At 40.2% G+C, this 27,728-nt stretch overlaps 2 protein-coding genes across 8 annotated transcripts in view; both read left to right on the top strand.

Annotated features, from left to right (window-relative positions):
• Nucleotides 1–25,556, top strand: part of CCDC88C (coiled-coil domain containing 88C) — a 91,787-nt gene extending 66,231 nt beyond the window's left edge. For 2 of the 5 annotated variants that reach the window (XM_083838835.1, XM_083838839.1), the window contains 16 exons: nt 1,256–1,383; nt 2,474–2,615; nt 3,172–3,360; nt 3,728–3,889; nt 5,072–5,349; nt 10,096–10,239; nt 11,745–11,931; nt 12,176–12,321; nt 12,935–13,024; nt 14,504–14,745; nt 18,296–18,478; nt 18,881–18,949; nt 19,757–19,825; nt 20,493–20,794; nt 21,773–21,988; nt 23,235–25,556. In XM_083838835.1, the coding sequence (XP_083694961.1) occupies nt 1,256–1,383; nt 2,474–2,615; nt 3,172–3,360; nt 3,728–3,889; nt 5,072–5,349; nt 10,096–10,239; nt 11,745–11,931; nt 12,176–12,321; nt 12,935–13,024; nt 14,504–14,745; nt 18,296–18,478; nt 18,881–18,949; nt 19,757–19,825; nt 20,493–20,794; nt 21,773–21,988; nt 23,235–24,248 (3,561 nt within the window). In that variant the 3' untranslated portion in view covers nt 24,249–25,556. The remainder of the gene's footprint in view (nt 1–1,255; nt 1,384–2,473; nt 2,616–3,171; nt 3,361–3,727; nt 3,890–5,071; nt 5,350–10,095; nt 10,240–11,744; nt 11,932–12,175; nt 12,322–12,934; nt 13,025–14,503; nt 14,746–18,295; nt 18,479–18,880; nt 18,950–19,756; nt 19,826–20,492; nt 20,795–21,772; nt 21,989–23,234) is intronic. The other 3 variants (XM_083838838.1, XM_083838836.1, XM_083838837.1) reach the window with 3 other exon arrangements.
• A 156-nt stretch (nt 25,557–25,712) lies between these two features.
• GPR68 (G protein-coupled receptor 68) overlaps nt 25,713–27,728 on the top strand; it is a 38,029-nt gene continuing 36,013 nt past the window's right edge. For all 3 annotated transcript variants that reach the window (XR_014585279.1, XM_083838866.1, XM_083838865.1), the window contains exons 1-2: nt 25,713–26,205; nt 26,600–26,644. The gene's annotated coding sequence lies outside the window, so the exon portion shown is untranslated. The remainder of the gene's footprint in view (nt 26,206–26,599; nt 26,645–27,728) is intronic.

The following is a 27,728-nucleotide window of genomic DNA, read 5'->3' as shown; positions in this document are numbered from 1 at the left end:
TGTAGAAGGAGCTCAAGGATATTGAAGAAGGGACCTGTTTCTAAACTATAAACTAACATTGACCTTAGCATTTTTCCTTGCCACTTAAACACGTTGGCTAAATTTGTAATAGCACAGAACTGTTGACTACTTACAGTTTGTTTACTTTTTTGTATTACTAGTATTACTTGTTTGTTTGTTCTACTCTTGCTTCTGTTTGATATTCAGGATTATCTTTTCTTACTTGAAATGCTTCCTTAATTTTGTTGTCCTTTCCCCATGCCTCATTTAAGAAAATTTTGGAACAGAAATATAAGCAGTGTAGATCTTCATGATACCTTTGCATTTCAGAAAATTTTGAACATCTGTAACATTGGAACTTGGCAATGCACCAAAAATGATCTGCCCTTTTTAAACATGTGGGGTGATACTATGTCTTTTAAGGTTATTTCCACACAAAGCACTTTACTGGCATAAAAGCAAAGCATTGCCCATACCATCTTGTAGGGCTCTGTCAAATGCCCTTCTCATATGACTTCTCTTTCTAGTTCTGCTTAAGTTTCTTTAAGAAACCTAAATGAAACCAGAATGCATCCATAGATATGAGAGTAAGTAACCAAGTGGAGAACTGCAGTCTCCAGAGCTGTCCTGTCACATATGCAGCAATATAATTATGGTTTTATAATTTTGCCAGTGATTTTCCATATGTCAAAAAGTCAGAGTCAGTAGTGGAAATGTGTAAGTCCCTTGGTGACAAATCTTAACCATGTTATCTCAGGAAATTTCCATACTGAAGTCCTGTCACTTCTCTGTGTGTGTGCCAGCCTAGGCTGGACTTTTTGGCAGGGCTTTTCATCCTTGTTTTGGGTTGGACTCGGGGAGGTGGGAACTCCCTCTGCTGGTGCCATGTTCACTGTCTTGCACACATCCCATCTGCCGGCAGGTGGGCAGGATGTCTCCTGTCCTGTACATGTCCCTTATGTCCCTTTTTTTTTTGGCAGATGGGCAGGATGCCCGTGTTGGCAGAAGTAATTCAGTACAGTGAGTGAGACAAAGGTCAAAGATAGCGTTCTTCAGATTTATTCTGAGTAAGCTATAAATAAAAGCAATGAGTTTAATCCAGCCTTCAGCTGGCACTGACGAAGAATATTAACTGACCTTCTTGGGACTAGGATTTTATCCAATGACTTTTTTAGTATCCTTTAAAAAAAATCTATTGTGCTGGATAATTATCACTATCCTTTGCAGAGCAACTAATCGTTTAGTCCTGTTACAGGATTTGGTTCTGGAGAAGCTGAAGAGTCAACAGTTGTCTAGTGAGCTGGACAAACTGAGCCAGGAACTGGAGAAGATAGGATTGAGCAAAGAGCTGCTGCTACAAGATGACAATGGCAATGATGACACGTGAGGAAACTGAGCTCTTCTTGTCATTCTTTTGACTCTGCAGGCTTTTCCTCAGCCAAACTCTTAAGCCCTTTGCCTTTTGATTCAATTCTCATCTGTCTCACTTCAGTTATCCTTACCAATTTTGGACATTAAGCATATTTTTCTGTAGCAAGCTTGGCAGTATACTGCAAGCTTTGCCAACCCTTTCCTTGGTAGGAAGAAAGAAATGTCATTCTCTCTCCATGCTAGCCAGTATTATCACAGTACACTTGCAGAGCAGCTGGGTAGCTATTCTAGCAATCCATTGTGTAGATTCCTCCTGTTATTCTTTTTACAAGTAAGAATAGTGTCTAAGAGTAGTCAGGCATTGGAACAGGTTGCCCAGGGAAGTGGTGGAGTCACCGTTCCTGGGGTTGTTTAAGGAAAGTTTGGACCTGGTGCTCAGGGACATGGTTTAGTGGGTGACATTGGTAGTAGGATGATGGTTGGACCAGATGATCTTGGAGGTCTTTTCCACCCCTAACAATTCTATGATTCTAACTGTCCATTAGTTGGTGTGCGTCGTGACTTCGAGTAATTGGTGATCCAACCACCTGTTAATATAAACATAGATGTTGCCTAAGAAATTATTGATCGCAAATCCTAGAGCCATGAACAAAGAAACTCCAATGACACGTGTGTACAGGTCTCTTGGGTAAGAGCTAGTTAGAGAAGCATACCTATTCTGCAGGAGTCTTTAGGGCCTATTGCTGATTTTTCTCCTTGTCCAAAATGTACGAAAGAGACATGAGAAGAAATTTCTGCAGTGTAATTAAGGGAAAAACAGAAAAAAATATATTCCTAAGTTATGTAGCTCTTAGATATTTCTATAGGTCCATGTTGGTTGTAACCCCTATTCAAATTGATTGGGTTTTCCTAAAGCAGCTTCCCTAGCTGTAATATATCAGCAGAGATCTGCGGCAGTAGGGGAAATCATGTTCCTGAAGCAAATACTTGCAATGTAACATATGATGGTATTTGGAATGGATGAAGGCAAAATCTCCTATATAGATGGTGGTGGCTCATTTCACAGTGGTAGATATTGGAAAGCTGTTCTCATGTCTTTCAGAAAATACAAGATTCTGGAGAGCAAAACTGAATCAGCACTAAAAACAACACTAGCTGTGAAAGAGGAAAAGATTGCAATGCTGGAAGCTCAAGTGAAAGACTCTCTGAACTTGAACCAGCAGTTACAGAATGATCTAAATATGGTAAGAGTGGTTCTGCATATTCACATGTGTTTCATAACTGAGCAAGAACAAGTTGTCTGTACATTTTTCCCCCACCACATACGCACACTTCCTAAAAAACCTTTTTGGCCTGCCTGCTTTCTCTTGTCCCATTCAGTATAATGGCACCAATTTCAGCAAAACTACTCGGCTGGGGTCTATGACAGAATTTTTCAAGGTAAGGACCACCTGCAGATCTGTTTCTCCATGTTTTTTCTTTGTTGCCATTGTGTTGTTTTTCTGCCTTATGTTCCTCAGCCTATGCTTTCATTAAACTGTGCTTTAAACTTCCCACCTAAAACCAGCCTGTTTGTTAGGTGACAGTGAGCTTGAGTCCAAAGGCACCTGACTGGAAGCCAACAGACATGGATTTCTCCTCCTGTCTGTGTCTCAGCTTCCCTGTTTGTGAAGTGAGGGGAACAGTTCTTGAATCCCTTTAAGTGCCTACAGTGAAAAAGAACTGCACATCCTATATTTATTAATGTAAAATCCCACTGTTGAATCAGTAGTGAAGGTTGTTCCTCGTTGGCTTATGCAGGTAAAGAAGGACTTTGATGCACTTAAGCAGACTCAACAGGATGGGCAGCATACTCAGAATTCACTAAGGTATTCTACAGAGAAACTCATTCCCAACCACCAGATGAATGAGAAATTGGAAACAGGACACCGAGAAGCTACCATGGAGCTGCTGAAACTGAAAGACAGGGCAATTGAACTGGAAAGGAATGTAAGTAAGCCTTCTATTTCCTGTTATCCCTCAGACTTCCCTTGTGACCATAAGTGGGTTGTCGGGACCTGGCCTTTTGAGTTTACAGGAATCTGGTGGGGTTTTCTGGAGCACCTAAGTCTACCAAATTGCTCTGGTATCTCTCAGGGCTACATGGGACTTTAATGTCTTGTATAATATCTCCACTTGGACAAATCCTGGGTGTATCATCTGTCCTGTCTTCATTTAATGCTAGGAAGAGTTTGCTTTTTTATATTTATTGCAGAATGATCGTCACTAATTCTCGTCTTTGATAGGACAATGAATGATCAGGACAGCCATTTCAATTCTTCCTGTTATCCCCTTCAAATCACAATCTCTCTTTCAGAACGCAGCTCTGCATACTGAAAAGCAGTTGCTTAAAGAACAGCTGAAGCATTTAGAAACACAGAATGTCTCCTTCAACAATCAGATCCTGACACTACAGAAGCAAAATATCTTCCTTCAGGAACACAATACTGCCTTGCAGACGCAGACAGCCAAACTCCAGGTCAGGACAACCTTGTACTTCTCTTCCAGGAGACTGGATTGCATTCTAGTAGCGTGGAGAATATAATAGCTGACAAGAAAATGTTTATATTGGTAGGCTAATGTAGTAATGTAAAGATGAGGTCCATAAGGTAGAGCTTAAATTGAGATCTAAATTTCTCCAAGCTAGGAGGGAAACTGAGTCTATAGCTACTGTGTGGACTTATATTTATTAAAAATGTTGTTATTTTGAGAGCAATTCTTAAAATTGATTAATGATGCAGCAAAATCCAGATGTTATTTCAGAAGCTGCACTAAAATAAGATATATGCTGTTTATTCTGTTAATGCCATATCTATAAAGAGCTTGGAAGAAATGGAAAGAGAACACAAGTCAGATCCAAAGAGGCATTGTAGGAATGGGTGCTGATCACAAGTTTCAGACTTTCAGACAAAATATGAAAGTTGCCAGTTGAAAGCAGATATTCTTAAATATTACTTCTAATTTTGGAATTAAAAAAAAATGTAATTTGAGAAAGAGAACAGTTTTAAAGGACTGCTTTGGATTAGCCCTCATGTTTTTATTATGTGGATTTCCCTTTTTTCTTTAGGCTTTCAACTTTCATGTTCTGAGTGCTTGGTCTTTACTTAGTTCTCACTTGCAACTGAAGCGTACAAGCAACATATAAAATCAGTGCACCCACCTATCTACTGAAATCAGCCCTGTTAGAAGTGCTGCCCCCGTACACAATGGTGCAGTTGATTTTGTTGAGTTTGGGTGAAATTACATTTCATTACTGGTACATAAATGTGGAATAACTTAAGCTTTTGTACCTTATTGTTAGAGATACAGTTAAGATGCAAGTATTCCAGTTCATCTGGGTCTTCAGTCTCAAGTTCTTCTGCTAGTATAACAGTGTTGTTCCAGTTAGAAAGTTACCTTGTTATATGTCAGACTGCTGCTAACATGTTGCATACTATGTATATATATATATATATACATTTATACACACAGACACATACACTATGGTGTATACTACCAGCAATATTGAAATAATGCCCAAGCATCCATAAATGTCTTAACTCTAGAAAACAACGGACGTATTCTTGATTAACTGTATGCAGGTATAATGTGTTACTATACATGTCTGTTGCATGTACCAGTAGGTGTAAGTAACGCTTGCTTTTTATTTGAGAAACTTTAGGTAGAAAATTCAACCCTCAGCTCCCAGAGTGCTTCGCTGATGGCCCAGAATACTTTACTCCAAAATCAGCAGACAGCCAAGGAGAATGAGAATGAAAATCTGCTGAAACAGAAGGAGCAGCTCAAAGCTGAATATGAATCATTGCTTCAAGACCATGAACACCTTGCTTCATTGCATGAACGGCAGTCCACAGAATATGAAATGCTGATAAACCAGCACAGCTGTCTGAAAACATTGCACAAAAACCTGGATCTGGAACACAAAGGTCTGGGGGAGAGGTATGTTCACTGTTCAGCACAGTTGTGTAGCTGGAATGTGCATGTGTTACGATCTTAGTCTTAAGTGTTGGTCTCTAATTATAAACAGAAACTACTGTTTTATTAGAGTAAGTTGTTCCTTTGAAAAAGTGTTGTCTTATTCTTGCCATCATTAGGAGATTAGATGAAAATACTTGACAAGCTGTAGATTTGAAGGCAGCAGGCCACAGATGACTGATGATACTTAGTGAATGTGGTTGAGTCTTGGGGATACTTAGTCAGAAGTAACTTAAATCCCTTTACTATGTTTAAGGATCTATGTTATAATAACATACAGCCTTTAAAAAGAGTTTTCCTGTTCTACCAGAAGATATCTTTTGTAGTCATACAGTGAGGTCTGTAAGTCAGCTGGGTAATTACCTAAGTACAAGTTTCTTGGCAAACAGTATAAATCATTGAGGATAGTGTGTGCGTTCAACCTCATGGCAAAGGAGGCTCTCTGATGGAAGCTGTATTGGGCTAGTTCTGAGAGAGTGGTGTATTATTTTTTTTCTTACTTGTTTTTACAGTCTAAAGCTTTTCCTTCAGGCCCTTCAGTTGAATTGTGAAATCAGACAATTCTGTTTATTATTTTAGTCACTAGTTACTGTGATTTTCTGACAGTTGCTCATGGATTGAACAATATAAATACTGTACCACAACATGAATGCCATTCTACCTTAAAACTTCTGAAAAAATAATAATAAAAAAATCAGTGGTCTTCCTCAAAATATCTGTATTGAGATTCAGTTTCTGTGCAAGACCAAAAGTTGGGTTCATAGCAAGTCAATGGTGATCCTTGAGGGTGGACTAAAACCTGGTGCTAAGCTTTTCTTTCTCAAACACAAAGGAGCAGGCACTATAATGTGCAATAGATTTTTGACAAAGTATAGAAGTGAACCTATTGTGGTTAAAGTGTCCACCAGGGCTATGTGACAGGACAGCTGCTTGGCTGTCAACTAAATGAGCTGTAAGTGATTACACAGACCCTGTTGCTGCTTACCAAGTCTCTCAGGCTGATTAATGGATCTCTGATGCAGGCGTTGTTTAAGATTATCACGTTGTGGTGTGTAGAGGCAGTTTGCCTGATTCTTCCTTTTATTGATGGGTACCAACTATAAAACAGCTCTGACCTAAGGAAAAAGCAGTTTTCTAAAAACAGGTTATCTCTAGTGATAAGTGGTCAGATCACCATTCTAAACATTAACAGTTTGGACTTTGTTACTGAGATGTGACTGTCAGTGAGAGATGTCCCAGGGGAGCAGATGGTGACCTTTTGTGTACTCAAAGCAGGTTGATTTTGACAGTTTTAAGAGTGCAGTGTCCTCCTCAGCAGGTCAGTCTCAAAAGACACTTGTCAAGGTGATTTGTCCAAGGACAGCCTGTGTCTACATGTCTCCATTTGGCTGTCAGGAAGAAGAGACAAGCCACTTCTTTTTTTCTTCTTCTTCCTTTTTTTTTTTTTTTTTTAATAGTGTGCTATATGCAGTTCAGCTGGCTGAAAGGGACAGAGGAGAGGAAGTTAGAAAAACAGCTGTGAAGCTGTGAGAAAACTGCTTTTGTCTGCCACACTGGAGCATTTAATTGCTAAGATGAAACCTCTCACATTTAACCTTCAGCTAGAATGCACCAACTGTTAAATTTTCCTAGTGCAGTGCAGCTAAGAAGTTTGTTTTTGCAGTGTCTGAGACTGAAGTCCTCTGAGGTTTTGCTTGTCCCATCCCCAAGATACTAGTTTTCCTCAGCTGGCGACAGCTTGTAATCATAGTTCTGTTACTTAAGGCAGAATTGCACTCCTGCACAGACCTGGGACTGCAGCTCATGTCGAAAAAAAGCAATGGCAGTTAGCTTTTGGACGCCCAACTCTGTGTAGGCTAATGTCTGTGAGGTTAGTGTAGGTTGTGCTGATGCATTCTAACCACAGTCAGAATATTTTCTGCACCTGAGCAAACTTCATTAAAACTCCCTCGGCTGTATCTGCATAATGCTAGCCCTGCAGTGTGGATTTAGTAATGGGTTGTGTGAAATGGCCTGTCCTAGCCCAGCAAACCACAGATATGTGGGTTTGACTTAGAAAGGAAAAGAGAGTTAGTATGTTAGGACCGTTTACCATTAATAGCAGTTTCTTGACTGCAGTGTTTGGCCGACTGTCTCAGCGAGCATAGAAAGGCTGGACTCTTTTGCCTGCATTTTTTCAAATTGCGTTACACATTGCACATTACTAAGGGAAGGTAATAACTTACTAACTACAATTGATTGGCAGATGCTTGAACATTTCTTTGTGGCTTACTCTGGAGAGCTTTGTAATCCTACAGAGATACTGGAAAAATTCATCTCACTGGAAAAACAGAATTCCTGCTGTGCAAGGTTACGTATTGCAGGGTTATGTTACCAATGCTGGCTGGTAATTATATTTATAGGTTCCCCTTGCTACTTGTTTTTTTATCATAGCTGAGCTTTTTTTTCTAAAGTTTCCTCAGTCTCAAACACCCACTAACAGCTTTTTTTGCTAACAAAGCAGCTGAAAGAGTGAAAACCAAAAGAGGAATATGATTTCTCAAGTCCAGGAATGGACTGTGTCAGAGCCAAAGTGCACATATAAGAAAACGTTTTAACAAACCTTCTTCCCATCTGCCTGGGACTGATGCTGAAAGAAAGTGTGAGTGTTGAATAGCCTACAGGCTGGTGTACCTTTCCTGGTGGTAAAGCTTGTCCGATGGCACAAATCCTGCTCAAACACTCCATACTGAATCCGGAATGCAGATACATTTTATTTGGGGAGTTCGTTAGGGCTCCAGAGATGCAGAATCACTTGCATTTTTGCAGACAGGCTCATGTTTCTTACCTCTCCCTAGTATTTAGGGAAGCAGTTGTAGTGTACCTCAGGAGCTCTCATGCTCAAAGGCAACATGTAGATGTGGGCCAAGCTGGTAAAACTGGACCAGCATACTGCTTCCCTCTAAGTAGCCCTCATTAAAAACAGACTGCTTGGATAAGAACGAACAGAGTAGCCCTATCAGAGGGAAATGGCAAAAGAATTCACAACACAGTTTCTACAGAGGCAACCACAGTAATCTCTGCCAAGAGATAGTGGATTTTGTCTTCTCAGACTCTGGATTGGCACACAGTTTCTTAAATCCTTCTTGGAGCTGGATGTGAAACCTTTTGCTTTCAGGTTCTTCCATTTGTTGTACAGACATTGAATTTGAAATATCCTGGAGCTGAATGAAGGAAGAACAAATAAATAAGGTTAATTAAACTCCGCTGCTGCCACTGGGAATGAATAGTAAAAAGCAGCTTTTGTTTGGGAGACAGGTACTTTTCTGTGTGGCCCTTCAATGGGCTGGAATTTGGGACAGGCTGTAATCTGACCCTGGGATGAAGGGAATGGTAGCCTGAAAGAAAAACAAGTTGGCAGGAGTCAGTGTATTTGGTGCTGTCTGCTGCTTTTGTTTTTGGTTTTAAGTTCTAGTGGCTGCAGAGCCGCCATGCTCTGCGTTCATCTCTGCTGAGATGTCAGCAGTGGCTGACTGGACAAGTGCAGATGCTGCTTGTTTACTCTAGCTTGTTCAGGCATTACTGTGTCTTCCACCCAGATGCTGTTTTAAAATTGCCCAAAACGATGCTTCTCTGTGACCAGTGCGGGTGTTTCTGTCAGGACTATTTCAGGGCAATATCCCCTTATTCTCACAGAATAATGTGAATAATGTGCCGGTGAGTTTAACTCCACTGCACCAGTGTCTCCAGTGGTTTTTGCTTGTGTGTGCACGTGGGCACAGAACCTACAGAGGCCACCACAGGAAAAAATCTGGGAAGAGATTGCTCTTTTATAAAGTGGTCTCAATCCACCTCGTTCTGTGCAGTGTTTTCTGAATGCAGGCAGCATAGCAGCTCCAGGGAGGCTGAGCGCACCTGATCTGTGCTGTGCCACGTCAGGGGAGCTGTTCCACAGTTCAGTTGGTTTAGTAGTCCAGAGATGGAAGTTCAAGACATAGTTGAAGGCATCTGCCCTCTCCATGCACACCTTCCTGTTCTCAAGGATTTTTATATAAATTGTATGAACCTGGATAACAGTGGAGGCCCTGTGCAGTGGTGGCCTGGACATGATCAGCAGTCTTGCTCTTGGATTTCTCAAAAGTGAACACGTAGAGCCACTCGAGCAGGTAGCTTAACCCCTGCCTGAAGGTGTCCCGCTGTCACCTCTTGCTGATACGTCCTCACCATGTCTGGAGTATGCAGGAGATGATTACCTATGCAGTATGCTAGTACCTATTCATATAACCCAATATGCATTAAGTTATTCATTTCCCTGCTTTCTTGCTTTTTGGCTGATGCTTTCTGCTTTTCAGTCATGGTTTTGAAACCTGTCACCGACAATTATTTGTGAATGGGATTCCAGTTTAATGGTGAAGTTTCTGGAAACTCAAATGCTTTTTACCAAATGGTCAGGATCTGGAAATTAATAAGGTTCTGACAATTGCATTTTGATTTGTTTAATTTTTTTTTTCCAAGAGCCTCCTCATAGACATGTAGACTAAGCTGAGTTTCCATGCATACCATGGAATTCTTCAGTCTTGGTAAATCTTTAACCACACAAATTTGTACAAAACTACGCAGACAGGAAAAAATGTTTTCTGATGTTTGTGGTATCACCTATAAAGAAATCTTAAACTAGAGCAAGAAAAATGTGTAAAAGAGAGCAGAGATTATGCTACTTCTCTTTTGTAGATACAACAGTTTAATGAAACACAAGGCAGAATTGGAAGAGTTGGAAATAGTCCTAAAAAACGAGAGAGAGGTTCTGCAACAAGAGAGGAGATCAAATGCAATAACCACTGGGGAAAATCAGAAGCTGAGGGAGGAGTTGGACAGGTATGGCTCCCTCACTAAATCCTTATATATAGTTGAAAAGTCAGTTATGCAAAATACACCATTGTTTTTCTGTGTTAACCGTAGCTCCAGAATACCTTCATTAATGTGTCTGTTAAAGTTTCCTCATTTCTATATTGTTAATTTTTGTTTAACTTGTTTTAGATTATCAACTTAATGGACAATGTCAACAAGTACTGTTAACTGATGCTTCATGTATGGACTAGTCCTGGGCCTTTTGCTTATTTAAAATACACTTCCACTTGTGGTCCCATTCACAGGTGTTTCTGTAACGAAGTATTTCCAACACCTGTCTTTAAGTAGAACTACAAATACACAAAACTCTCAGTAATATCTAGAGTTGTATGAAATGGTCCCTACCCATTTTTTTCCTCGCAAGACAAACTGTATCATGTCTTTTACACAATATGCTTTAGTTCTAGGAGTTAATGTAGCTGTTTATACTCTGCTGCCAAGAGAAAGCTGCTATTTGTTAATATTTGAAAGAGATTTAATTTTTGTTATTAAAAATGGGCTTAGTGATTCATATGATTGCTGGGTAACTGTTAACTCGTGCCAAAACCCCTTATTGAGGTAGCACCCAAATTTACAAAATGCAACAGTAAAATGTACCCTCACACACACATTCCTACTTGGCTCCAGCTGTTAACAACTGGTTCAGAGACATTTTTGATGCTACAAAGGCATTTTGAGAAAAAGTTTGGTACACTTAAGGGGTCAAGGTCGTATCAAGTTCAAACAGTGCCAGATTGAATCACATGTAAAAATCACACCTTCAGTTCAGTCACAAAGGTTTCATATGCTGTCCCAGTTACACTGTACCTTAGAATGCTGCTGAGCTCTGCAAACATGTTTTCCTTGAGCTTCCTGTTTTCAACCCAGTTTCTCTAGAAACAAGGAAAGATGTTGCAAAATGTTATTTGCAAAGCTGGAAGGCTTAGCTGGTCTGCCAGCAGATACAGAACTTAACCATTTTAATTTATCAATATTTATAATTTTATGCCTTCATGATTAGTAGACATTTTTAGATTTACCAAAAGGTGTAAAGGAATGCCATAGCCTCATTTACAACATTACAGTGTCATATTTATGCTCATATAAGACATTAATGCTCATATTTCATGTACCAAGAAAAGAAATCTGTTACTATTCTTTATCTGTGCCAAATAGAGCTGCCTTTGTATCAAAATGCTTTTAAATGCACCATGCCTCAGAAATGCATAATGTGTTTCTTACACATCAAGGAAATAACAGATTTATTTTTCATCTATTTTAATCTATCTTCTCTTAATTCTATTGCAGTTTAAAAATATTTTATAATGCTATTACAACTTTTTAATAAAATCTCATTACAGAGTAAAAATGTTTTTAGGAGTCTTTGGAACTCTGTGTCTCAGTGACAGCTGCACACTTACAGTGTAGTCTTTGAAAGTGAGGTACTTTGTGTGAAGTGTTCTTCATAAGTCTGCTGGCTTTTTCGTGTTTAGGGTGAATTTCTTGCACAGCCAACTAAAGGCAGAGTATGAAGGGCTGCATTCACACACTAAAGAGCTGAAAACTTCCTTGAACAACTCTCAGCTAGAGCTGAATCGTTGGCAGGCTCGCTATGACGAGCTGAAAGAACAGCACCAGTCCATGGATATCTCTCTGACCAAGCTGGATAACCACTGTGAGGTGAGTAGCTATAGGTACTCCAGCTGCTGGATTTCTGTTAGAGTGCTACCATCCAGTATGTGAAGTTCTTGGTAAACGATACATAGGAAATCAAGCAATGTGTTTATAATGGCACCCTCATATACTTTAAAGTTTATGAATTTATATCCTAGGTTGCTGTTTTATTTGTGTTAGCTTAATTGTGGTGCACCTTCAGGGAAGCCAACTGCAGAGAAGAGATTCATCTGTTTGTCTTGTTTAATAGCTGCTGTCACGTCTAAAGGGAAATCTGGAAGAAGAGAACCATCATCTTCTGAGTCAGATTCAGATGCTGAGCCAGCAGAATCAGATGTTACTGGAGCAGAACATGGAGAACAAGGAGCAATATCATGAAGAACAGAAACAGTACATGTAAGAAAACAGAATTGTGAAGCCTGAAGAAGTCTTTTAGACAAATAGAATACTAATCATCTATCAGCAGAAGAAGGACAAGCAGGGGGATGATTGGTCTACTTGATATATATCTAGAAAAGGGGATGTTTAGGACGAGATAGATGTGATGGGGAGGGACTACAAAATTTCTTTGCATTGCCTTACCACAAAAGGATGTTTAGGAGACACCTGTACAAGCACAGCTCTTTTCAAATAATATAGATGAACCCATGTGGAAAACAGCTGTAGAAGGTGGAATGCTAGACCCATTGGTGTTTCTCAAATGGTTCTGAAGAACTTGGAAAATAGCTGAATTGCAGCAGAAATGTAGTCATATTAGAATATCATAGATCTACTGTTATTTTTTCAACTGTTGTGCTTATTGCACGAAAGTCACTGACTCAGCAGCAAATATGATAGGCTTTTGCATTTACCCTCTCTAAATAGTGAAATGAGATCAATAGCATTCTGAAGCTTATGTGACAGGACGGTATTTCAGTCTTATTGGTCTTCTGCTGCTCTTGGTCTTCAGATTTTTGTTTGTGCTGAATTTCATCCAGATAATTCAGAAAGTGTTTTTTTTTCCTCACAGTGATAAATTAAATGCCTTAAAGAGACACAAGGAAAAACTTGAAGAGAAAATAATGGATCAGTACAAGTTTTATGATCCTGCTCCAAAAAAGTAAGTCCCATTTGGTTTCAGTTCTGCTATTGATTTTGTGAGGATGAGAAAGGGCTCTCCATAGTGGGAGATAATTGAAATTTCATCTTAATTAAGGACAGTGTCAGCTCCACTTCTCTCTTTACTCTCATTCCACAAACCATTCCCAGAAGCTGCAGCCATGCTTTAAGTTGTTTTAATAGAGAGCACAGTGCCTTACCCATGGTCCTGCATTTTAATACTGGAATCTGAAATGGTATTAGTTGGAAAAGAGTCACTTTGCCCTGCTGTACATCATATTGTCGCTAGTAGGCTGACCACAGTGATTTGAACTGGCACATGTCCTAAGAGATTAAGACTCATCCTTTCACTTTTTAGGAAGGTGAAATTTCTTCTTTGGGATTGTTTTGTTTTAAATCTGCATTGCAGCACAGTAGTTAACCTAAGTAGATCCAAAGCTCAGTGATGGACTTGATTTAAGCCCGTAACTAAAAGAAGCAAAGGCTTGTGCATATAAGAAGGTATCAGCTTCTGTGCTCTCAATTCAGAAAATGATTCCAACAGAAAAATGTGAGAGTCCATCTTTCCAGGAACTATGGCATATGAAACTGTTAGGTGAAATACTGTGCACAGATGTATAGACGGGGTGTATCGCTCGTGGGTTTGTAGTAGAACGGACTACAGGAGAGACTAAGAAGCTTCAGAGTTGATAGGTCATTCATTCCCAGTGCTAAAACGATTCTTGAGCTGGCGGTCAAGTAGGAAGTGGAAGTTCTTGCTAAAGCCTTAGAATATCATAGGTTGCTGCCACCAGCTCTGAATTCATGGAGGGTATAAGATACGAGATCTTCATAAGCAATAATCTGTCATGCTTCTTAAAACTCCCACTAGGGGACAGTCTTGCTGTCTGTTACAAAACAGTCTCTTACAGGTGTTTTGAAACTGCTTTATCACCAAGGCTGGATTAACATCCCAGAAAAATGCAGGGACCCTATATAGTGACTAAGCAGCAGTAGGACCTTTAAGAGCTGCTGTTTCACAGAGTATAAGCAGTCCATCAGAGAGAAAACACACACATATATATTAACAACAAAACAAAAAAGAGCCATAATTCCACCATAAATGGATTTGATACCCTTAGCAAGAGCAAGAATTTGTCCTTAAAGCAGTTTTTATTACTTCACGTCTCAGTCTGTTCTTGTAGTAGACCTTTTCACACAGTTGAAATGTCTTGTATGGGTCCATATGTGTAATTTAGGTTTCTAGCAGATGGAATAGTTGTTTTTTCTCAAAAAATTTAATGCTCAAGAAATACTTCTATAAAATTATTTTGACTTTGAGAGAGAATCATATCAGAAGCTTCTGTGGAATTCATGTTGCAGCTTTCCAACCAGTTAAAAGTAAGAATATAGCATGATGGCTTTAGCACAGCTGTACACTTCTTCTTAGTGTATTTCATGTAGTGTTTTTGAATCTCACTCACAAAACCTGCTTCATTAGGAAAAACCACTGGATTGGAGCCAGAGCCTTAGTCAAACTAATCAAGCCAAAGAAGGAGACTGGAAGGGAGCGGCTGAAACCAGCAGCAGAGAGTCCTCCATGGCATTGCGAATCCCCAGAGACAGTAAACTCTCCAACTGCCTCCCAAAGACTGAAACATCAACAGGAGTCTCAGGATAATACCTCTCAAGGGTCAAACTCTATGGAAGAGAGAGAGAACCCTGCGGGTTCTTCAAATAAAGGTAAACAATGCCCAGCCCAAATTCATGAGCTGAACGGTATGTTTTTGATTTAAGGTACAGGATATGTTGATATCTTTATGATACATCATATAATTCTATTTTGTTTTTTTTTAAGTAAATAGCATGATTTGTTTGTTTTACTTACTTCTTTCCCTTTTAGCTTTTGTACATAGTTTCATAGTTTGCCTGAATGTATTACAATTTACAGAGGAAGCTGATGGAAATACTTGATTTACAGGGGCTTTGCAGAAACGCAGTTTAAAGTTGGTCCATGCAATTTTATAGCTTCTTGCAATTTGTTCTTCCAGCAGATAAAAGCTGGTCCTACAGCCACTGCCAGGAGATGGCGCACATGCAAAAGAAATAACTTAGAAAATGCTGATTTATTGTAATCTTGTATTGTTTTGGAAGATGGTACAGTGTTTTGACTTGGAATAAAAGGGTTCCAAGGGTATTTTCAAGAATCAGTTTTGAACTTCATCCTTAAGTAGTAATTTCTCTATTCCCACTGGGAAGTGGGGAAAACAGAAGGGGAGCAGCTGAGGAGCACAGAGTTGCTGTTACAAACTACTCCAAGTGTCTGTTTGATTGAGGTTTTTGCTTTGTTTGGGTTTTTTGTTTCCTTTTCTTCATACTAATTCTTCAAGATCTTTGATTCACTTCAACTAATGCATGTCCCAAATCATCCATGAGGTTCCAGGAGATGTTAGAAGTGTTTATTGTGCATCTAAAGTTCCACCTTGGAATTTGGACTTGGGTTTTACACAAAACAAGTCCCTCACCAAGTGCCAGAGATAACAAAGTCTCTGGGTTTTCATTCATCTTGATTTTATGTGAAACATGCTTATGTTGAGATGACGACCATCAGCACTAAAGCTTAGAAAACGTCCAGGAAATTTGAATGTATGTAATCACCAAGTAGCACATAGACCTATTTGATTTTCTCTTTTAATTAAAACATTTTGTGTGCTCTAACAGTTATTTCTTAGTGGAGTTGCTTATATTTTATGCATATTTGTTAATCTATGCATTAAGGTGAGTCAGATTAACTATGACTAATTACATGTCAATCTGAGTCCTGTAAATGTGTTAGTCTGCGTAGCCTATTTCATTTGTTATTTGCTGTGTAGTATTTAATCTGTTTTAAGACACTTAAGCTTTATTCACAAGTTTTTTTTCACTTTTTTTTTTCTTCTTCTTCTTTTTGGGATACCTGGGTGATAACAATTTAGCTGCACAGCGCAAAAAGATTGCCTTTTTCAGAAGCAAAAGCAAGGATAAAGAAAAGTCTCCTAAATCTCCACCGAATCATCAGTCTCTCTCTGATCGGCTCCGGTTCTGGTCTTCTTCCGACATCCCATCTTCTCCTAATGAACCTCTTTCTTTCTCGGAATTGGGAGATTTCTAACACCTTTTCTTTAGTATTTATTTTCATCTACTTCTGATAAATATTTTAAACGAAAAAAAATCCTCCGTGCCTTAAAAGAACACACACCTTAATAGAAACACTCAGCATGCCTTTACAGTACTCTAAATACAAGCACAGATTAGTGAACATGGACTTAAATTATCCTGTAGAAGATGAATCACTATTGTACACTGTGGATCACTTCTTCAATGCAGCACAATTTTAGGGGACCTCATGGCATACAGTTTGCGTATGTATATTGGCTGTGGTGCATGTTATAAGTAAGTGAAATTGCTCTGTGCTTCCATATTTCCTTGCAATCACATACTTGCAGCATGTCCAGTTAAAGTGTTGAACTGATCTGCTGTTGCTATGCTTTCTACAGTGTTACAGTCCTACTAAAATGCAAACCTAACATATAAGCAGTTTCAAATCCTGGAGATTTTTCCGATATTCTGTGCAACTAAATGCTAAAAATGGCAATTTTTAAAACATCATTGTCTTCTAAATAACATATCTTTAAACGTAGAGTAAAAGCTATTGGGAAAATTATTCCCTGTGACATCTCTTGTTGTTTGCATCCTAACCTGCTATTTAGAGAGTTTTTATAAGTCCGGCTGTGAAATTCATCTTGGATTGAGCATAAAGTTAAGGTTCCTGCTGCTTCAGGCTTGAAAGATTTTTTGGAAGAGACAAGTAGGTTTGTTCTCTTGAGATTGGGAATAACTTTCATCATGGATCTGTTGCCTAGAATTCTTACTGCCTGGTAGTCACTACCTGGTGGCTTCTGAAGTGAACTTGTGGCTTCAGTCCCTGCTCTGTGTTAGACGTGTGTGCATCCCAGGCAACGTGCTCATGGGAGAGCTCAGCACAGAAGCTGAAGGATCTGTCTCATCTCCATTCTCACTCCAAGAAGTGGCACAACCAAGGGCACTGGCAGAGAAGCCTGTTGCTGCCCGTTTTGGGGTTTGTAAGAGTGTGTTTGTCTCCAGGGCGATTAATAATTCTGGCATTTATGGAAGGTGTTAAGTGCATCTTCAAAGTCAATTAGAAATGCAGATTTTCACTGCCAAACTTTACCCAGTAATTGCCCCATAGAAGTGCCATCAACTCCAATTCTGAGAGAAAGTGCAGGCCCTGTGCTAGGGAGCCCACACAGACTGTGGGGTACAACATCGTTTCAGAAGTAAGCTTCCAGGAATCATCTAATATGACAGTAACTTGGTCTGTTTTTCTCTAATACAGCTTTGCTGCTACTCTGTGCTTTGAACTAATTGTCTGCTGTCTCTGCAAGTTGTTGTTTTTGACCACTGCGCTCTGCTGTGTTTTCAGCGTTCAATTAGTATTAGTTAAGTATGTACTCATTAGAAATATATCGGAAACTAGAATCTTGCATAAGTAAATTCCTTAAATTTTGTTCTATCATATGGGTGCCTTAAAGTGTTACAATTATCGAAGTAACCCACCTCATCACTAGGAATGATGTCTTCAGCTTTCTGAATTAAATGATATTCTAGTGGTTAGTTTTTTGTTGCTTTCATGTTACGATCCTATGAATTCCACCTAACAGGCACTGTAGCAGAGCATCGTAAGAGCAGCAGAGTTTTAACCTTGAAGAGACTGAGCTCTTGCCACAGCAAAAACTAAACCTGAAAGCAATTATCTTAGCGTGTGAATCATGATAGTTAATTTCCAAATCAACATTTTTTCTCTTTGAACAAGAGTGTGCCTTCTGTCACTCTTTCCTCATTTTATTTTATTACTGAAGTAAGTGCTTATAAAATGTACCTGCGAGGAATAATATGATGGGAATTTCACACCTCAGTTATTTTTTCTGCATTCATGTCTTTGTTCCTTTTCTTCCTCGTTTCACAGTAACTGTTGCATGTATAATATCAACCCTCCCACTGGCACTAAGCAGCCCTTGTCACTCCCACACTTTACAGAGAGCACACACGATCGAAAAACTGGTGGCAGAAATTTCCTGTTCAATACTGAAGTGTTTATGGAAAAGCTTGCAAAGCTAGCGCCTATGTTGTGCGTTTTTTGTGCCTGCTTGTCATGTTTATATGGGCAGATAAATACAAATCTCCTAGTGCTAGTCTTCATAGTCTCGTATTTATTTACCTCTCTCCCCCTCAGTGTTGGTGGACCTAAAGCAAAAGAGGAATTCCCATCATGGAGGCAGCAATGATAATGTTGAAATCTCAGCAGACTCTGTGACAAAACACGGCTGTGTGGAGCTGGGTCCCAGGACTTACTCGACCTCTGCTATTCACCTGCACACTTCCACTCCCATCTCCAGGCTCCAGAGCAGACCGAAAGGTGTGTAGTGCATTTGATCTACCAGCTCTTTGTGTAAGTCAGGCTACTTCTTAGTCCCTACCTGGGTGAAACATGGCTTCTATGGCATTCAAGTACAAAAACAGAGCCCACGTATTTTCATTCCTGCTTTATCTGCGTAACAGCAATCAGATACAGGGTTTTCTTGCTCTTTTAATGCCATCAACTTGACATTTGGATGTTAGTCAGTTGTCCCACGGTTCCCTGCCCAGTGACTCATAGCAGTGGTTGGAGGGTGGCTGCTCTTCCAGTGCTGGCTCTATAAAACCCCCTTGATCACTTCAGTCTTTCAGTCTTTTACACTGCTGAATCCATTGGAAACTGACCTGAAGGAATGACCTTCTTGTGTTCAATATTGCCTTCTAAATTTTATGTTCTTTTTAGGCTATAATTCAGAAGATAATCTATGTGAACAGTCCCCTGAGGTAGAGTTTGCAAGCACCAGACAGCATGGTAAGCTTGTAGCATACACAAATGCTCTAAACCTCTACATTAAGACATGTTTTATTGCATCCATGTGAGTTGTCCTGGAATGTTTTAGTTAAATAAACCTTATAGGATGAGGTGTAGTAATGTAAAACCGTTTGGGGAATGTGGGTCTAAATACTTTTATTTTTCTCTTGAGAAGCTTGTAATGGATGTTTTCCCAGAATAAGTTTTCAAAAATAATGCTGACATTGAGACAAATTGAGTAGCCCCAGCAACAGACTCTAATGCATGTCATACAGTTTTGCTGCCGATTTTTCTGAACAATGTTTGATTCCTTTCTTAAGCAAGTGAATCAAAAAAAAATATTACTGGGGAAAAGGGGAGCGCATGGTGAGAACAGAGGTGCAGCAGCAGCACTGTCTGCTTAAAGATTTGCATTTGCAGCCTGGTTACCAGCTCCTTCCAAAGAAACAAACTGAGAAGGAGACAGGCAACTTACTACATTAACTGACTTGTTATCTATGTTACTTTGACCACATGAACTTATTTATTATCTATGTTACTTTGTTTACAGTTGCTGTAAAAGCATATTTCTTTGTGCAAAAGATAAAAGTGAGAAAAAAATAGGTGATCCTGAACAACTTGACTTGACAAAGGAGAATGATTTCTACTGTGTCCAGACTGTCATCCTCTGTATATTATGTTGTTAATGTTTTCCAAATGACTTAGTTGCACGGGTCCTATTTTCAGAAGGCAGACTGCAGCCAACTTTTTTAGAAAATCAACAGAACTTCAGATCTGTTTGTTATATGCTGGTTTCGTGTTTTTCAGTATCCAGGCCAAACAGTCTAGAGAGCAGTCGAAATGCGTCCAGCAGTAGTTCACCACTCAATTTGAAAGGTAAAGCTTTTACAGCTGAGTTCTAACAAACAGGAAGTGAAATTACATGAAATTGTATGCAAAATACTGTTTTCCTTCCAATTGAATTTGAAGACTGTTGTTTTGAAATTGTAATGATTGAATCTGGACATGAATCTGAATCTGGACATGGCTGTCTTGGGAATCAAAACAATTCTGGCAACAAGTATTTTTCTAAGACTGATTCTGGCAAGGGATGGTTGTTTAAGGCAGGCAGTCTAGTTTTGCTTTAGTCTGACTGGCATCATATTGTGGGAAGTAACAGGCGACTCTTTAAATTCTTTTTACAATAACAGGTCTCTGCTCTTCTTACTCTGAACACAGCTTATGTAAGTAATCGGTGCACTCAGACTTGCTAAAATTCTGAGTCCTTGAAGGATAAATGAGATCCAACGTTTTGGAAAAATCATTTTGCTATCCCACTGCCAGGTTCAAGTAGTTGTACTTGTTTAACATAGGGGCTCAAAGAATATACTGTAAGACATTTACTAGTGCTGATTTGTCAGAGTTTTGACTGCCTTGAGTTCCATGGGAGAAGACACATGCTGGCTGTTGGGAAGTGTCCCTAGATCACAAAGTTCCTACTTCAGTAACTCTACTGAAATGAGGGGAAAATGGTGACTTCAATGATATTTATGATTTTTCTCAGGTTCCTTAGATCATATCCATGGTAGAACTGAGAGCCTCAGCAGTGAAGATATGGTGCCAAGCAGAGAGGCACCAGCCTTGCTCCGAGACAACTATCCCTATCACTCCGCTTCTGCTGTCTTAGGCCCTAGCAACAGGCATGAGTCCTCCTTCCACAGGAATGGTTTGCTCTCTCATGATGTACCTCAGAAGAGTGCTCCATCTCAGTCTTACGCAGGCAGGCAACGGTCTGCCTCACCTGGCAGTGAGATGGTAACCTTGGAAGAGTTCCTGGAAGAGAGCAGCAGGCTATCCCCACCAAGTGTAAGTAGTCCTGAGGTGCTGCAAAACTGCTCAAAACTGATGCATGCAGGGGCATGAGGGTTTAGGAACACCAGGAAATACAAGAAGATCTTTGTATGTGTGGAACTTGCAGAGAGGTATCGAATCTTGCAAGCTGACAATTTGAAGAATGAACCTTTTAAAACAACTAAGCCAAGATTAACTTTTGCAGTGTTTGCTGATTTATTTTGATGCAATGGCTATGGCAGGCCATGCAAATAACTCACTGCAAGTAGTATATTTTGGACTGCTGGGACTTTTTAAAAACAAACTTTTAAGCTTTCATATTATAGCACCGATTCTGAACTCCAGCTATTCTTATTTGTAAAAGGTTGAGTTTTCTGTGTGATTTTCAGCTGCTAAATCCATAATTACATATGAAACCTAAAAGTAGTTTTCACCAGAAATGCAAAATATGCAGTTATTAAAACCATTTCCTAAGCTGAAAATACCATCGTTGCATTTGAGAGTGTTTTCTTTCTGAAGGAAGTTTCCAGTGCTTTCACCATGCTTTGTGTGCTGACTGGCACTGTTCTATTGGTTCTGTGACTGCAAGAAAATGCCACGCTCTGAATGCTTGGTCAGAAATGAAATACTTGGTTTCTAGATGGCATTTGTCTGGTGCTGCTTAGACATGCTGTACAGTACTGAAGTGCTGCGGTATCGAGCATGTTAATATCTCAAGAACAATTCCCTGATAGTGTAAGTGAACAGGTATTTCTGTTCAATGAATACCTTGGTAACAGCAATGAAATCAGCAGAGCTGTACTGTTTTATGACATCAGTAAATTATAGTCCTTGAAGTTTCAGAGCATTACTTAAATGTGCTTCCTATTCACTAGTTATCCAAATAAATTTCATAGCTTTTAGGCGTGTTTAAAATTTGATTTGATTTTTTTTGTCTAACTACCTGACCATGTCTCCATTTTCATTCTTTCTGTCATCCTTGTTCCTTTTCAGCGTCGGCGCAGTTTAGATGAGAGTGAAATGATTTCATTGCACCAATTTCTGTTAGAAGCTGATGCACTGTATCCCTCTTGCTACTCCCTATGTCCTCCCCTCCATCAGGAACCTTCGCAGTCACTCGAATCGGTCCTCAGTCATTCATGTCCCGACAGCATGAGGCACAGAACAGGCAGGGGAAATAGGAGATCCACTTCACTGTATATCCCCAGGGTATCCGTTGTTCTTGCTACGAAGGCAACAGCTTCCAACTTACCCCACAGCTTTTGCTAGCATATTAATACCTATAGAAGCGTATTGTAACTCTCAGCTGTTACTTAAAAGACTAAGTTTGTGAGATCACTTGCATTACTTGCTCATAAAGTATTTCCAGTGCTTGTACATAAACACGCTTGTTTTTGAAGAACAAGTAATTCTGTGATGTTAATTTAATGTGCATAACAGCAGTTTAAAGTGAGGTAAAAATAACCTTAACATTGTAACATTTAGTTGAGCATAGAAATTTTCCAGCTGCATTTGAACTACTATCACTATTGATAGTGTTCACTTCTAGCAAATACGTTCTGTAACTGGAAGAAATGGTTGGCATTTTAATGAAGTGAATATATTAAGCTTTAACATGCTCCCTAGAGAAAAGAAATATGTTTCATGAGCTTGTTTCAGTGCATTTTTCATGAAGAGCATGTCCTTTAACTGTTCTGAGCATGCCTCCTACTAATAGTCCAGTGGCAGCTGATCAAACATCACCATTTTGATTTGCATGGACTATCCCAATGAAATATTCAATATACATTTTCTTTTACTGCCAGGTTAATTGTCTGACTTGAAATTTGCAAGCTAATTGTGGGCAAGCAATCATTTCTCAATTACTATAATGATTTTTTGGTACATTTCATTATGTTGTACATGCAGCTTTTAACATATATAATATATTGACTGGGAGAGGTGACGGAAATCAATGGAGAAGCTATGAAACTTTCTTGTAATGCTAGCATATCTCCCCAAGGTATTTTTTTTTTCTTTTTATATCCCTGATATTACAGTAGTGTGTTATCCAGAGTAACTGTATGCTGGAAAATGACAGACCATCTTTGATATCTGCTGGTACCAACGGCTGCTGTCATTCCTGTGACAGTGATGTTACAGTGATAGTGGCTGGTGTCAAAAGAGCTGCTGCCCAGGTTACTAGTGGGGTGAAATTTTCTAAGTTTATGACAATTAATCTGGCAAACAGGGCTGTCACAATTAATTATGATGAGCATGTTACTCCTTGATTTGAATTTATATCCATTGTATGCATTTGTATCTTCCGTTCCACACTTTAATATAAAATCCATGGTTTTATTTGTGTCTCTTGAAATAAGTGGGAAGGAAGATTGTCTGAAAGAAAAGCTGTGCATGATTCTTTGCTCAAGATGTGTTGTCATTAATGTAGCATGTGCATGTTTTTTCACACCAGGATACCTCCAGTAACAGAGATGATTTGCTGAGTGATTATTTTAAGAAAGCAAATGAGCCTTCAGCTACTGGGAACCTGCTGGTTCAACCGTCCAGAAAGGAGGCTGCTAAGATGCCCACTAGTCATACTTCTCCAACTGTAAAGATGGCCATTGCCAGTGAAGAAGGAAGAACGACTAAGCCTGGAAATTACATGAAGCCAAACCTCAGACAAGTCGAACCCGAGCCTCAGGCAAGCTCCCAGGGGTCCCTTAAGCTTCCTCACACACCACAGCACCAACCCGCGAGTGGCATGCGGCAAATGGCACAGCCGCAGCAGCCTGGAGCTGTGAGCAGGAGGAGTACGTCACTGAGCAGGGCGTTCAGCTTAGCCTCTGCAGACCTCCTCAGAGCCACCGGCCCAGAGACATACAGGCAGGAGAGCCCTCAGAAATCAGCAGCAGACCTGCGTGGGGGCAAGGATGCTGTCAGTCAGACTTGTAGAGCTTCTGTGCCAACAAGCTCCCAGGTGACCTTAAGAGAGAGGCCCCAGTCTGCAAAGGTGGCAGGTTCCTTGCAAAGTGTTGATTCTCGTTGTCGGCAGCTTGATGCAAGGCGCCTTTCCCTGGCCCCACCAAAAGATGAGAGGCCACTCTCCTTCCATCAGTTTTCTGCCTCACCCACTGCTTCCACCAGCAATCTGAACATGCAGCAACAGGAGCGAGTGAGCCCTGGGCAACACTACTCACCCACTCCGCACACTCCCTCTAAAGTCAAACCTAAGCCAGCCCCTCGTACTGGGGAGGTGGCCACAGTGGCCTCTGTCAGAGCTGTTTCCAGCAGCACTGAGGGAAATACTTCCCTAGGGCAAGGCCAGGGTGATGCCCTATTTACCAAGTGCCAGGGTAAGCTACCAGAAGGCAGCTGTGGGGCTATGGAGGAGCCCATGAGAGGAAGCAGCTCCAACAGCACTCCTGGGTCTCCAGACCCCCAGGGGGATCAGCAGACGGTTTGGTATGAGTATGGCTGTGTGTAACCCATGGATGCAGCTAATAGTGTTTGGCATTGCTGATACTGGGTAGCATTTGTCTTGACACTGTGCCAGGTCTTAAAAGGCGCTACCTGCATGCTGTTCTGAATCTTCTCTGGGTACTGTTTTCTAGTTGGACAAAATATGATTAAGACAAACAAGGAGCAAAACCCCAGCCCTTCTTTTGACACTGTTGTGCCTGAAACAAAGTGGAAGCCTGACCTAATCCCACAGCAAGCTTGGAGCCTGATTCTCACAGGTCCTGAGCATTCCCCACTCCAGGAGAAGCTTAGCAGGGTCCTCTGTCATTGTTGCATCATGCAACCCTTCTACCTGCATTAAAGAAGAGTTTCACAGGTCATGTATATGTGCTGAAAACAGCTCTGCTATTGATAAATAACTTAAACCATAGTGAAAAGGTCATATAAAAGCCAAACTTCTCCCCAGAAGACATAACTAGACACTTGGCTTAAAAGTAGCTTAATAGGAAAGCTGAAGATCAAAAGTGTGTGGCTTTAGCCATGGATCTGTTAAAGTCAGTTCTTCTTGCCACAGCCACATTGGTGATGCATAGAATTCAAGGGTCATATCTTAACCTTCCCCACTGGGACTGTCCAAAGACAGAGAGAAGGGTCAATGTTACCACCCCACTGCCTTCCCTATATAGCTGCAGCTCAGTGAATTTTTGACTCTGAAAGCCAAGTGGTGCTGCCTTTTGAAACTTGTTTTATCTTTTATACACACACTGGAACTAATGCAGCCTTTTCAGGGGAGATGTCATTTCAATTGTAAAGGTGGCATCTCATGTACAAAAGTGACTTGTAAGTATGTATATAAGGAGCTCAAGTATTGTATAGGAATGCTGTGTAAATTGTATTATTACATCTGTGTGCATGACAGCCCATACCCTAAGTGATAGTGGGATTCAGTCTCTTAGAAATCCCTGCTGTGTCTCCAAGAACTTTGCTCAGTATAGAAAGCAAAATAATTTTGTATACATGTGAAAGAAATATACTTTAAAAAATCTATTTATGTGCAGAGAACTTCCTTGTACGTTTCTGTCCAGGGTGTCATCAGTTGCTTATGTATATATGATCAGATGCATATCTTTATAATTTCATGTTTGTAAAGCTGTTTTTCTTGGAATAGACTAAATCCTCCCTCCTCCTCTCCCCAGTAATATTTGTTTTGCTGGTTCTGATTTAATCTAGTAAAAGCTAAAACTGATTCAGCTAAGGATGTTTTTGTTATCTAGTGTGTAGTAATCCCATTCTGGAAACTACAAAATTGTTTATAATAAAGATTAAAATAAAACAGATTGTTGTACGTTTTTTTTTCTTGGAAAATATATGAGATTCATGATGTTGGATGGAGAACTGTTTGCAATAGGTTTGTGTAAGCCTCAGCATTGATTCATATCTCTGTGCAGCAGGGTTGCATTTGTTTTTACAATGCTGCCACAAAAGGCATATCAGAAATCTTTGGTTGAAGCCTTCTTATTGAAGACTTTAGTCAGACTAATCATGCAAATTAAGTGGCTGTAGAATCAGACTATTAGATTTTTAAGCTTCTCTGACCACTTCAGACAGCGCTAAGCATGCTTCCCTTTTGACCAAGTTTGTATTTGTGCAAACTGCCTCATGCTTAACTCTCAGAAAGCCTTACGAAAGTGAGAAATTACTCATCTTTGAACATGAAAGAGAATGGCAAAAGGAACTTTCTGCCTTTTCTGCTATTTAAATGCAGACCACAGTTTAGCAACAACGTTAAAATGATGTGTTATGCAGCAATTTTTTAAACTACTGAGTGTTCTTGGTCAACTGAAATTCCTTTTCCAGAAATTCGCTCTCAACTTTGATACTCAGCCAGATCACTGAAGACTGGTGTTTCTTCCTGGTTTCGGTTCCATTTTGGAGGCATGCACTTGATTGCCTGACAGGCTGGACTGCTAAAGAATTGATCTGTGAGTTGTCAGTTATTAGTAGAAGCAATTTGCTATAAATACTTATGTAACTGCATAAACCTTAATTGTGACTTTCTGAATTATTTACAGTTATTTACTTCCTCAGTTCCAGTGAGTTCAAATAAAAATATATATTTTTTAATAGAAATAAAAATACTTCTATAGTACATTTCACGTATGGGATGTGTTTAAGTACAGATGTTAGAACAGAACAACTGATCTTCAGTATTAAAGCCACCTTTGGCTACTTGTTGAAGCACATAGTGCTGCGGCACTCAGGCCTTCCTGAGTGCATGAATGGAAGTTATATTACAGGAGACTGTCCTGCTGTGGCATGTGCATTCGTTTTGCATTCCACTCAAGTAATTCACTGTTTTCAACTATTCTTTGATAGACTCAGTGGCTCCCAGGCCAGAGTGCTGCCATCGTGCACCATCAGGTAAGAAAATCCAGCAGGAGGGAGGGAGAGCAAGGCCTGCCTGTGTTTGAGGTGCTGGTGCTCTTTGCTTTCCTGGTGGGATAAATGGGTGTTTCTATGTCAAAGCTAATGTGGGAGAGAAGTTGGTTGTGTTAGAGCGTGATCAGGAGATCATCCTGGAGGAGCAGGCTGTGTGGTGTGAGGTGGCGGGAGCTGCCAGGAGAGGTTTCTGTGGGAGGGAGAAGTGGAAGGGGTAGAGCTGCCAGAGCCACCTCAGGCTTCTTCCTTCAAGAAGAAAAGGGGGAACAATCATGAAATAGTGACTATGGGGTGTGCTGAGCCTCAGGGAATTGGAGCACCAGAGCCCCATACTGAGCACACCAGGTGTCCCAGCCCCACAGGGCCGAGTGCTGGAGGAGGCTGACACTTCCTGACTGGCTGGGCCGGGCCTGCTTGCTGCAGTTTGCTGCTAAATAATGCTGTGAATGGTTCTGGGTGTAACAATTCAATAATGTTGTCCAGTAGTGGAGTATCTCAGTTCATATATGTGGCTTGTGGATCCTGGAGATCTTGTTTTCTATTAATGGACAGATTTTTGGAGGGGATCCCACCCAGATAGGCAGCCAACAGCAGATAGGTTTCTGAGAAGGCCAGGGCCTGTGCTGTTGGCAATAGCCCCTTCTCTGCAGTGTGTTCAAACTGAAATCAGCAAATTTGTTTAATGTGAGGAAACAAATAGCACACTGCACGTGACAACAGTATTTGCTTGAAGTACAAGAAACAGCTGCTGTGCAAAGTACTTGTGGGGAATCACATATTCTGCAGTGACGGAGTATCTCCTTATCAAGAAATCTGAAGTTGGATCTTTTACAGTGAAACCTTGTCATGGAAACCTTCTTCCTATCAGATGTTCTTCAGCTGTTCCACAAACTTAGGATCTAATGGTGAAGGGAACAGCTTCTCTGATTTCAGTTAATTGGGAAGGCGTCCCCGCCCATGGCAGGGGGGTTGGAATTAGATGGTCCCTTCCACCCCAAACCGTTCTGTGATTCTATGAGCATGAAATTGCCAGAAGAGAAGTAATGGAATCTACTGTGAAAATGGC

Source organism: Anser anser, assembly GCF_964211835.1.
Source record: "Anser anser genome assembly, chromosome: 5".
Lineage (NCBI taxonomy): Eukaryota > Metazoa > Chordata > Aves > Anseriformes > Anatidae > Anser > Anser anser.
The sequence above is the reverse complement of the archived record's forward strand: the minus strand, read 5'-3'. Positions and strand labels throughout refer to the sequence as shown.